The 13,100-nt window shown below is 40.4% G+C and overlaps 1 protein-coding gene across 10 annotated transcripts in view; it reads left to right on the forward strand.

Annotated features, from left to right (window-relative positions):
• PKHD1 (PKHD1 ciliary IPT domain containing fibrocystin/polyductin) overlaps positions 1-13,100 on the forward strand; it is a 421,695-nt gene that overhangs the window by 43,043 nt on the left and 365,552 nt on the right. For all 10 annotated transcript variants that reach the window (XR_012125992.1, XM_073224035.1, XM_073224036.1 and 7 more), the window contains 6 exons: positions 298-425; positions 2,652-2,836; positions 3,753-3,875; positions 5,094-5,199; positions 5,692-5,967; positions 12,913-13,043. Coding sequence is in view for 9 of the 10 variants with exons in the window: in XM_073224035.1 (XP_073080136.1) it covers positions 298-425; positions 2,652-2,836; positions 3,753-3,875; positions 5,094-5,199; positions 5,692-5,967; positions 12,913-13,043 (949 nt within the window). In the remaining variant the exon portion in view is untranslated. The remainder of the gene's footprint in view (positions 1-297; positions 426-2,651; positions 2,837-3,752; positions 3,876-5,093; positions 5,200-5,691; positions 5,968-12,912; positions 13,044-13,100) is intronic.

Genomic DNA, 13,100 nt, shown 5'->3' on the forward strand with positions numbered 1-13,100 from the left:
TCCATCCTGCACTTCAGGACCAGAGCCATGGAGGCCAAGGTCATCACTCTCACCTCTGGGTTCCTGCAGCTCCCAGGATCTGTGCAGGGGAAGGGTGAAACAGTCTCCATGAATCCTAATGTCAATGTTATACTTTTTCTGCTGTGATGGGACGGTGACACCCAGTATTTGAGAATTTGAGATTGTGGCCAGGAAATGTGGGAGACCAGCTGCTCTTTGAGGTGGAGCTCTGTTCTGTCTGGAGTGGCTCTTGTGGATGGTTTCTGTGGTTAATGCCTCGTTTTTGACATGCCACAGCTCTATGTCCACGGAAGGAGCAGAAGAAGGATCCGGGGTGGTCCAGGTGACAACACGGAGAATACAGAGGACAAGTCCACCCTTAGGAGGACACTTTCGCATCCAACTCTCTAATACGGTGATTCTGGGTAAGTGGGCAATTGGGGTGCAATATTTTTGATTTATATTTTTAGGGGCATTCCCAGGCAAACAACGTCCTGTGAGATGTTGGGAAGCAGCACAGTCTCAAAGCTATCTGGTTTAGTTCTCAGCGTCTGAAAGTGACCTTGTTGAAATTAAAGGTCTGCACAGTAAAAATAACATGTTATTGTTAATATGACCCCAACCGTTCGGTTGTAGATGTGGATATTGAGTGGACTAGCTTTCTGTCATAACAAATTAGCACAAACTTAGTGACTTCAAGGCAACAGAAATTTATTCTCTCACAGTTCTGGAAGCCAGAAGCCAACATCAAGGTGTCCACAGGGCCACACTTTCAAATCCAAAGGGTTTGGAGACGATCTGTTTTCTGCCTCTTCTAGCTTCTCGTGGCTGCTGGCATTCCTTGTAGGGCCCGCCTGGTTCTCTCTCAGAATAAACTCCTCTTAAGATCCTCTACCACACCTCTTGCTATGTAATATAATTCTCACTCTTTTGCCTTATAAGGTAATATTCACAGGCTGCAGAGATTAGGATATTGGTGTATAGCTTTGGGGGCCACCATTCAGCCCACTGCACTGAGGCTTGCCCACATAGTTAATAGTCATACAAACAGTTAATCGCAGGGTCCAGATGTGAACTCCAGCATTTCATTATCGGACCAGTCTCTTCTCCCTAGAGTTTCCGAGGCCAGGATCCAGCCAAGAGCCATGATCCTTCCGAATGACACCCCATGGTGACACCGTATGCTATTGAGGATTTTAGTGGTCATATCAAACAGAGACAGAGTTTCAGATGCAATTGGAACAGAACTGTTTGTAAATCTTCAAGAATATACACACTTCATAAAGGATTAGGATTGGGACTGTTTATAATATATATTTATATATTTTATAAAAATATATGTTATATATTTGGGAAGAACATAGGGGCATCAGAAAGGAAGCTCAGGAGAACTCAGGAGAATTGTATGAGCATTGGCACAGGTCCAAAAGGCTTCTGCCCACCCACGCAGAAACATGCTGGGCTTGCAAAGAATCTTCTTGGGTGGGAAGAATGGAGTGGCATTTTTACTCAATAGGGCAACTTAGGCAAAGGTGAAGGGCCCTGAGCTATTGGAGTCTGACAAACAGGTGAATAAGGGCCAACAGTGCCCTGCCTCTGTGCAGCCTGTCACCGGCCATGCTTCCCTTCTGCCGACCCAGCGCAGCAGTCTGCTGCAGACGCTCTTTCTGACCCCACGTTCTCTTGCGGGTGCTCCTCTCGTCATTGCTGGTGAGCAACCAGGGAAAGGCAGGAGTCACCTGGCCTTGTGAAATCGGGATGGCCTCAGGTTATGTAAATCCAGAACCATCCTTGTACGAAGGATGAGAATTTTGTCCGCATTTTAGAAATGCACTGGTATTTTATTAACACTCCAGGCAGTGTGGAATTCAAGAGGAAGGCTCTTAGTGGTAGGAGGGCAACCCGGATTTTAATCTAAACCCGTCTTACTTGGTTGGCAAGCTTCTGGATCTTGTTGGGTCTCACTTTTTTCATCTCTAAAGTAGGTCTTGGGATGCCCAAATGGCCCACTTCACAGGGCTGTTGGGAGTAGCTAATGAAATGGAAACTTTGGGTAAAGCTTGAAACAGGGTTCAAACACAAGAGGGGCTTCCACATGGAGTGTGGTTATTTCTCTGTGGGGGTATGGAATGGGGAAACAGGTGGTTGGGCTTAAAGGAAATTCTAATAGGGAAACCAAAGTCAAGGGTCAGCATTCCTCAGCTCGGTTGGCCAAGTTTTTATGGGTGTCAGCTGCCGTGTGCCGTCCGACTTGTTATGAAAGGTGGCCAGCGTTTCTCTGTGCACAGGGCCAGCTAATTTTTTTCCAGGGAGAGCCCAGTATTTAATCACATTTTCAGACATTACCAGGGTATCTAGAGTTTATATTTTGAGTTGAGTGTTGAGACAGTTTTGTCTGACATGACTGTGTTCTCTGCTTGCTCTGCTTTGCTGATCAACGGTACCAGAATATAAAACGTGGGCATCTACGTGCATTTGCCTCAGGGACAGATGGCTTCACTGGGCTTGGCTTTCTCTTGAAGCTGTTTTGGACTTGAGGGCCTCCTGCATATTTAGTAGGCATTCTGCCATTTATTCTGTGACTTTCATAATGAGACCCGGTGAGGTGTAGTAGTGTCTTGGATTCACTTTATTAAAATCTCCTCCCACAGATGTCCCTGTGAGTATTTCAGCCCGTCACCTTCGTGAGCTCTTACAGAACAATGCTGATGACTTCACATCCAGGTACCTCAATGTCAGTGACTTCACTGTGCTGGACGATCTACAGTCTTGCTACAAACATGTGTGGACACTTGCCTGGTCCACCCAGGTTGGAGATTTGCCCAATTTCATCAGGGTATGTATGGTGTCCTTTTTGGTAGAGTGTGGATTTGGTGCCCTGCAACCATTTTGTGAAAAAAAAAAAAGAAATTAGAATTCTATGAATGAAAATGGTCATGAATGATTAATTTTGATGGAATATTCCAGGGAAGGGGTTCAAGAAGCTTTCTTTGCAGAAGTTTTCAAGATGTGTTTTGTATTTCAGATCCCCGACAAAGCAATTTAAACCCAACATCTCCTTTCCTGACTCGGAGTAGGTGGAGATGTTGTTGGGCAGTGTCCACCACGCCGTAATTCTACACCTGTTATTAGATAATTTAAGCAGTTGTGATTCACTGAGATTATCATGGAGGCAGATGGCACAGCAGAAGGAGGTTTAGAAAAAGATTTGCTGTCTTTGGATAATGACAAAACCAGATGCTCTTGCATATTTAGGGTTTTAAAAAATAATCTAATGATCATCTAGTGTTTGGTTATTATAAAAGGAAACAAGATGAAATTTTATCCCCATTATATGGTATGGTGGGTCATTTGTTTTTCAAACAAAATACTTGGGTGGAAAGGGGGAAGGATGGGCATCATCTCACGGCAGTTGCTTTCTTACATATTATTTTAATATTTTGGATTGCAAACATATAAAAGAGAAAAGCACATAGAAACAAAACCCCTCAAGACTTTGAAAGAAGATTGGGTTTCTTTTGGTGCCTTTTTGGGCAACTCTACTCACAAATCGGTATTGCTCTAGTCTATTGGGACTTTCATTAGCTTTTGTTTAGTGTTAGATTTCTAGATTTCAATTCCCTGTCATTTCATTTTCACTTTCCAGCTATCAGATTATCTTACATAGAATGTGAAAAGACCCTTTATTATTTGCTTTAATCAAGATGAGAGTTCTATTCCATGACAGTTCACCAGAAGTGTAACCATTTCAGGTCTCTGATGTAAATCTAACGGGAGTGAACCCTTCTGCGAGCACCCATGTGGTATATGATGGTGGAGTTTTTCTTGGACCCATATTTGGAGACATGTTGGGTACTGCTAACCAGCACACTCAGGTAAGAGTGGATGGGTCACCCAGAGTACAAGGACTGGCTTCCCGTCTATCTCAGCCAATCCCGAGTTTTCCTTTCCACAGATAGAGACAATTATGGGTGTACTCTTTGTACTTCCACTGGGTGTGAAAATACTCTGAAAATATAAGTGCTTTGTAAACACAACAATTTATTATTATAATTATTGATGTCATTAGTCTGGTAGCAAAACCAGACAGTGAATTTTTATAGCTACCTATGATTTATACCTCCACTTGGCATTGGGAAGTAAATGAGCTAAGTCAATTCCTTTTCTGTTTAAACTGTCTTTTCTTATTTCCCATCTGCCCACATTTCTGTTCTAAGTCATCTGCTTTTGATTTAAGACAATTTTAAAGTACAAAAACTATAAAAATAATATAACCAACATGTAGGTACCCAAACCGAGGATTAACAATAGCCAATACTTTGATATGTTTATTTTATCTTTTTTGTTTTTATGAATAAAATGCAGCATGATAGCTAAAATCAAAGTGTTCTTTCCTATGCCTTCATGCCATCCAAATCCCCCTTCCTTCCACAAGCAAAAATTATCCTAAATATAGTGCGTGTGCTTTTAATCCTTATTTTATATATAGAGAATCAAATGAGTCATATGATTTTCACTTTCCTCATCTCCAAGTATTGTAGAGTTCTAGTAAATTAACGTTAGTCCAGTGAGAGGGAAGGAGATAAAGTCGCTTCCTGCAGACCTACCATTCCAGGACAGAAAAGACTCCAAATCAAATGTCTGAATATACTCTAACTTCGGTTACACACTCAAGTCATGATACTGGAAGGAAGATGTCTACTTCACTGGCATTTACCAGCAAAGAAAGGGCTTTTCACAGGAAGGAGGTACCCAGTTGAAAAACAGTGATAAGAAGTCCTTGGGCAGTTTTTATTTTATCAAATTTACTTATGTCTGACAGAGAGGAAGTTTACTCAAGATTTAGGATATTTAATTTAATTATAGAAATGTTAGGTTTCAGCATAGCTACCAGCATCTGAAGAAAGCTTAACATTTCGAGGCTAGGGTTTATTCATTACAAGCTAGGGTTTATTACTAGGAAATAGAAGAAAGAAGAGGGAATGCATGAATCATTGCACATTTTAATTTGGGCAAACTTCACAAGGACTTTATGAAAACTCTTGAGCACATGAAATGCATATGTGTGCTTTTAATTCTTTTTCCTTTTCCAGGTGGTTGTGCAAGTCAACGACATACCAGCTCATTGCTCAGGGTCCTGTTCTTTTCAATACCTTGAAGGGTCAACTCCCCAGGTCCATTCTGTGTGGTATTCCCTTGGTATGATTTGTGACTTGGCATTAAGATGATCATGAACTTTAGATCAAGAGTGATTGTTAGAGGCCACGTAGCTGGTAGTGAGAGGACAGGAGGTGCATCATTTCACAGGGTGGATGTTGAGTGACACAGCGGAAAATGTACTTTTTGGCCAATCTAAATGATATGGTCAGGTCTGAAATGGAGACAAGTAGAATTTTGATGACTTTAAATGTTCTTTTCTCTTTGTCTCTTATTTCAGAATGTTGTTTATTTTGATTTTTTCCCCATTTGTATTGACTAGTGATCTCTTATTACTAGTTTGAGAAAACTTAAGATGGGGCTCCTTGCTACAATAATAAATGCAGCTGTCTGATATTTGAACCAGCAATCAGCTCTTTGAATTTTGGGAGGGGAAGGTGAGAGGGAATGAACATTTAATGTTAGAGAGAGCCCTTAACTGGCGTGATACCACTGAGCGATGACTTTGTTCTTCCAATTTTTTCCTCCTTAAAGATGGTGACGTCAATCTGCTGGTTTATATTATTGGAACTGGTTTCTCTGGTGACTCCCAGGCCTTGGAGATTGCAGTGAACAAAACGAGCTGCAAAGTTATTTTCTCAAATCAAACGAAAGTGGTCTGCCAGACAGACCCGCTACCCGTTGGAGTGCATCAGATCTCAATGTTGGTGAGACCCTCTGGCCGTGCCATCGATGCTGGTGGACAAGGCCTCTTCCTAGACGTGGAACCCAGACTGGATGCCGTGGAGCCTTCCAGAGCTGCAGAAATTGGTAATTGGGGGAGCCCCCCACATTGCATCTGACCCTCTGAGGCTAGCATGCTTGTCAACATGCAGGAATTCAGTCCTGCTGTGCAATAAATTCCGTATCCGCTATGATTCACAGCCTTTTGTTTTCTGTGATCAGCCTTTCTTCTAATGAGCAACAGACTTTGGACCCTTAAATGAACTAGCTCACTTGCCATAGAAAGGATCCTAGTTTGGCTGGAGGTGTCAGGCATAACTGGGTCAGGCACTGAGGCACCCGTACAATTTGGTTTAATGGAAATAACACTAGACTGGGAGTTAGGATGTATGGGCCTCTGTTTTGGTCTGCCAAAGTCAGATGTGTGACCTCAGCAGTTTCAGTTACCTCTGTTTCTTAGTTTCCTAATATTGATGAGATGGGCATGTCACTTACTGAGAACCTCTTCTAGGTCGTCATACACCCTATAGCTGCCGGAAAGGTGGAATTATTATCCACATTTTTCAGATGGGATAATAGTGCTTCTATTATTTGAGCAAAGAGTGACTTGCCTAAAGCTTCTTAATGGAAAGAGGAGAACTAGGATGCAAGCCAGCATTGTCAGATGCCCTGCTATCTTAGCTGTACAATGGGGCTAGTGTAACTTATAGGCCTCCTAGTTTTGTGTGAGATTAAAATGAGCCAATAGGGGGGAAAGGCTCTTGAAAAGTAAAAACATCTGCAAATGTGCAGCACAGGCCTTACCCACAAGGAGCTTTGCAAAAGTGGATGTTCCACAAATGCTTGTGAATGATGTACATTTGGGGATGTGCCTTACATGCAAAGCCAACTACCCTTTGAGTAATCAGGTATGCAGAGGGCAGTGGGATTTGTCAATGTCAGCCTCACAGACTGGATCTTAGTGCCATGGAAACCAGAGATCTCTCCATGCTTTTGAGGGACACAACCACTTAAAAACAACCAGCCAGTTTGCAAGAATCTCAGGAACACTCGCGTGTTAATGTATGATTTTAGAGTATAAAACTACATTCCTAATGCCCTGGATTTTTGTCATTGTTTATTCTGTTGGCTGAAGAACTGTGGCCTAGACCATTGTGTAAAGTGGTGTTTCCTGGCCACAATCTCATGGTTCAAAGAACAGCTCATTTCTCACTTTGCCTAGGAGACTGAATTACGAGGCCCACTGGTCCTCATCTCTGCACACAAAATAAAACAGAGCAGGCTTGCTCTTGTTGCTCAGTGATTTCAGGAAGGAGCCAGATGACGTGTGGCACTCAGAGTGAAAGATCATGATCTTTATTAAGCCAGTAATTATTGTTTGAGTCTAGGGCGTATAATAAACCTAGTCTTCTCACTATGTTTATAAGAGGCTTTGATCATTCTATAAACTTACCTTTGCACTTCAGGCCGCACAAACCTTTAGCTCCCCCCACTAGATTGCAGACACCTCAAGAGCAGATATGTGACTCAATCACTTTTGTTTTCCCCGTACATCCTGGCCTGCACAGGCACAGTGGCCAGTTGTCCCAGTGTTCCTGGGACTGTGGGTTTTCCCAATAGAGAATTTGAGTTTTAAAGCTGTTATGTGGAACTCTTGGTGAAACTTGGACAGTCCAGGGAAAAGTGCATTGAACTGGTCACCCTATCAGGGTGTGCTATGCCAACATTGCCTAGTGAGGGAATTTGTCTTGGATGACTGTAACATCATTCCCTATATTTCAGTAAAAGATGGAAAACTCAGAGAAGGGATAATGCTGGCTGAGTACAAATTAACTTTTAGTAAAACCAAGGAAAAAGGGAGGGAGAGAGGGAGAAGCTCTGGCTGTTACCTTCCTTATTGCTGGATTTAAACTTTCCCTATTAACCCTTCCTCTGTCCTGCCACCTGCCTTGTAGCAACGAGTGTCAATGAATCAATCATTCAACTTCAACTGACCCACCCTGCGTAAGGCCCTGTGCTAGATGCTGAAGATCTTAGTATTTAGTGTGCGACTCTGGTTCAACAGTGTATCGGCGTCATCTGGGAGCTTGTTAGAAATGCAGAGTCCTGCATCTCCTGAATCAGTCTGCATTTTAACAGGATCCTCAGGCAATTTCCATGACTAGTACAGTTTGAGTAATGATGCTATTGGGGATTTAAAGAGAATGAGGCTAAGGCCTACCAGCAAAGAATTAAAGGATAGTTTTAGATGAAATGACTACACATAGCAGGGCTGTCAGTAACATACTAAATCACCATTTACCCCTATGTGGAAGTGCCCTCAGCAGGATTTTTGAAAACAACTTGGCTTTGCCTAACTTTCTTCCTTGGTGCATTTCTGTGCTGGGGTAGAGCTGTCTTCTCCTTAGGTAGGGACCCTAGAGGGGCACCTCAGCTTTCTAATCGTGATGGCACAGGGTCAGTACTGAAACTTTTAATTATGAACAGCAACAATAATAATGTAACAACAATTGACCCAGCTCTTGGTATGTGTATTAGGGCTGGGGATACAGTCAGTGAAAACAAAGTCCCTGCTCTTGTGGAGGTGATGAGAAAACCAAGCAGGGCAAGCATGACAGAGGGGTGGTGGCCGTGACAGGATGTCATGGAGACACGGAGGAAGTGGAGGAACAAGTCCTGGGGGAGTCTGGGAGCAAAGAGCTCCAGGCAGAGGGAACATCAAATGGTAAAGTCCTAAGTCAGTGAGCTCAGCCTTTCCCAAGAATACCAACGAGGTGGCTGTGGCTGGAGCTGTTTGGGTGCAAGGAGGGTGGCCGGAGGTGACTGGGAGCAGATTCTATGGCTTTAGGGACTGTGGAAGGTTACTGACTTATTCTGGGTGAGATGTAGGCCGTTGGAAGATTTTAAGTGAAAAAGTGACATCATCTCACTTAGGCTGCTCTGTAAGGATGTACTGCAGGGGGCAAGGATGGAACCAGGGGGACCAGTTAGGAGGCTGCCGGTGTCATCCAGGGAGAGACGGTGCTGGACTAGGGCAGGTAGTGCAGTGTGTCTTAGAAATACATAGAGCTGCCCTACAGATCTTTTTTTTAACTTAAAAAATCTGACATCTTCCTTTTTTTTAACTTAAAAAACTGAGATGTAATTTCCATACCATAAAATTTACTTCTTGAAAGTACACAACTGAGTGTTTTTCAGGATATTCCCAAACTTGTGAAACCTCACTATTATCTAATCCTAGAACATTTCCATCATTCCCCAGAGAAACCTTCTATCCACTAATGGTTACTCCCCTTTTTATCCTTTCCTCCATCCCTGGAAATCCCTAAGCTATTTTCTCTCAATGAATTTGTCCATTCTAGACATTTTATACTAATGCTATCAAAGGATATGCTACCTTTTCTGTCTGGCTTCTCTGCTTAGCATGTTTTCAGGGTTCACCCACACTGGAGCACGTATCAGTACGTCATTCCATTTTCTGATGAGATATACCACATTTTGACTGCATAGATATACTGCATTTTGTTTATTCATTGCGTGATGGATATTTGAATTGTTTCACCTGTTTGATTACTGTAAGTAGTGCTGCTATGAATTTTGTGTACAAGGTTTAGTGTGGATATCTGTTTTTGGTTCTCTTGGGTATATACCTACAAGTGGAATTGCTAGGTCATATACTAACTCTGTATTTCTATGTTTAACTTCTTGAAGACCTGACAAACGGTTTCCAAAGTGACTACACGATTTTGCATTCCCACCAGCAATAAAAGGGTTCTAACTTCTCCACATCCTTATGAACAGTTCTGTTCTGTTCTGTTTTTTTCTTCTTTTTTATAGTAGCCATTTAAACTGGTGTGAGATGGTATCTCATTGTGGTTCTGATTTCCATTTTCCTAATAGCTAATGACATTAAGCATCTTTTCATGAGCTTATTGGCTATTTGTCTATCTTTGAAAAAATGCCAGTTCAAATCCCTTGCCCATTTAAAAAATTGGCTTGTCCTTTTATTGTTGAGTTCTAAGAGTTCTTTACATATTCTGGATAAGAGTCTCTTACCAGATATACAATTTGCAAATATTTTTTCCCATTCTTTGATCTGTCTTGTCATTTTCTTGAAAGTATTCTTTGAGACAAAAAGTTTTAATTTTGGTGAAGTCCAGTTTATCTTTTTTATTGCTGTTGCTTGTGCTTTGGTGTTATCTAAGAAACAATTGCCTAACCCAGTGTCACTAAGATTTATATATCTTTTTTCTAGAAATTTTGTAGTTTTAGCTTTTGCATTTAAGTATCTGATTCATTTTGAGTTAATCTTTGCATATGGTGAAGTAGGGGTCTGTATTAGTTTTCTAGGGCTGCTTATCCAGGTACCATAAGCTGGATGGTTTAAACAACAATTTATTGCCTCACAATTCTGGAGGCTAGAAGTCAAAGACCAAGGTGTCAGCAGAATCGATTCCTTCTGAACCAGCCTATGAAGAATGATTTTGTGCCTCGCCCCTGGCTTCTGGTGGTCTGTTGGCAGACTTTGGCCTGCCTTGGCTTCTAGAAGCATCACCCAGATCTCTTCCTTCATCTTCAGACTGATCTCCCTGTGTCTTTTCTATGTCCAAATATCCCCTTTTTATAAGGAGTACCAGTCACATTGAATTAGGGGCCCTTACTTCAGTATGACCTCATCTTATCTTAACTAACTACACCTGTAATTAACTCTATTCCAAAATAAGGTCATATTCTGAGGTACTGACAGGTAGCACTTAGCCTGTAAGTTTTGGGGGACACAATTCAATCAAAAACAGAGTCCAACTTCATTCTTTTGTATATGGATATGAGTTTTTCCATCTTGCAAATGTGTGAAAAATTAGTATAACTTCTTAGAAGTGGGATTGCTAGGTCAAGCAATTTAAAATTTTGATAATAGCAAAACAGGCTCTTTAGAGGTTGCATAATTCTCCTTGTGGCAATATACATAAGTATCTGTTTACTACATCTTACTAATATGGTTTGTTACCGAACTTTTTGATATTTGCCTATCTTTATAAAAGAAAAATAACATTTCACTGTAGTTTTACTTTGCATTTATTTTATTAAGAGAGAAATTGAAAATCTTTTCATGCATTCAAGAGTTATTACATTTTCATTTCAGTGAAATTTCTATTTATTTCTTTAGTCTACTTTCTTCAATTGGGTAATACTTTCTTATTTATTTTTAAGAGCTCTTTATATGTTAAGGATACAAACTGATTAAATGTCTACTATTTTTGTAATTCATAAATATTTTAATTTTTACACAGTAAATATGTCAATTTTTTTTAATGGCTTCAGAGTGTGAAATACTTATGGGCTTTCCATCTCTAAAATTATATAAAAATAAAAATTCTACCATATTTCCTTCTAGTTCTTTAATCCTTTTCTTTTGTGTTTAAATATTTGAACAATTTGGAATTTATTTTGGTGAGGATGTGAGACAGGAATTCAGATTTAATTTTTTCAACACTACTCATTTTATTTACTGTATAAATAATCCATCTATTTTGCACTTACATGAAGTGCCATATTTATCACTTCCTATAGCCTATATTTTTCTGAACATCCTATTCTATTCCATTTTTCTGTCTGGCTGTGTTTTTATTGCATTTTAATTATAGTTATTTTATAAGATATCTTAATGTCTGGAAGGAGACTCCTTTACTCTAATTTTTAAAGTTTTTTATTCTGGCTCTTGTTGTTTATTTTTCATTGTATTTAAAATCAGCTTGTCTAATTTAAGTAAAAAATCCTGTTTATATTTTTATCGGGATTGCATTGATGATTTAGTATAATTTCAAAAGACATGTTGCCTTTATGATGTTCACTTTTTCTACCTCTTATTTTGTTTTGCTTATTTAAGTTCTAATCTGTCAAGTTCTTCAGTAGCATTTCAAAGTTTTTGCCAAATTTCTTCATATTTTTGAATTTTTTTGTCAAGATTATTTCCAGATATTGTATCTCTTATGTTGCTATTATAAATTGGCTGTTTTTTTTTTCAATTTTATTCTCCAACTTTGAAGTCTACTGTAGACTTGCCCTGAATCTTTAGGGAAAATTTATATATTTAACTACAGGGTATATTTTAATCCACTTTCAAGCTCCTGAAAGGTTTTCATTAGGTTGGATAAGTTCCTCTTTCTCACCCTGACACACTTTAGGGAGGATAACATTGCTCGTGCACCCACTTCCCACTCTCAAAGTGTACATGTCTCTATTTGGTACATGTCCTCTCTTGTATCTTGCTCTGGGGAAATGGCAGACCAGAATCATTGTCCTCATCACTAATAAGCGGGCTTTCTGTTCACTAGGTAGGTCCAGGGTTGTGCCTCCAAATGCTAAAGTGTGCCAACATTTTACCAGTATCTGCGGTGAGGAGATAGGGCTTTCTGTGGTTGCTCTTCATTGGTCAGTAGAGAAATCCTAATGGCAGTGGGTGGTCATATCAGTCACCTAGACAAATATCAGTCACAGAGAGTAGAGCCTAGTATCAAATCACAAAGCCAGAGGAGCTCAGGTTGTCATTTAAAGATGAGGGCAGTGAGAACCAGTACATTCAGGGGCAATACTTCAAATGATCTGCATTAAGTGGCAAAGCAGTCTGTGGCCCTGACTCTGGGCCCACAGCTCCTTCTATGATTGTACTCTCTAAAACTTGATTTCTTAGGAAAAGAGTAAGTTTTATAGGTTTGGCAGGAATGATAAAATCTAGAGCAGGAAGAGTTTTCAGAGACCATCTACCTTACTTCTTTGACATATGAAAGTATTGTATCTCTATGCTTTATTCTTAAATATCTACAGGATGTGTTACTACTTCTCTCTGTCCTCTAATTCCCATTTGTTCATTTTTATATAGCAGTTTATATATTTAACTGCAGTCTTTTTCTGCAGTCTAAGCATGCCTTGCATTTGACTAAGAAGGTTCAGTTTTCATTTCATTTTCTCTCTCTCATGCATAATTATTTTTGTCTGCCTGTATCCCATTTGAAAATGCTGTTTTCCTTACAGGAGGGTTCTGGGCCACCATTCGAGGCTCTAGCTTGGAAGATGTTAGCCTTGTGTTATTTGGATCTCAGTCCTGTGCCATCAGTGTCAACACAAGCAATTCACAAAGAATTCAGTGCAAAGTTCCACCCAGGGTAAGTAGAAACCTTTGGCATTTCCTTCTTTCTGGGTGGGTGACCATTATTGAAATG

Source organism: Manis javanica, chromosome 16, assembly GCF_040802235.1.
Source record: "Manis javanica isolate MJ-LG chromosome 16, MJ_LKY, whole genome shotgun sequence".
In the NCBI taxonomy this organism is placed as follows: Eukaryota; Metazoa; Chordata; class Mammalia; order Pholidota; family Manidae; genus Manis; species Manis javanica.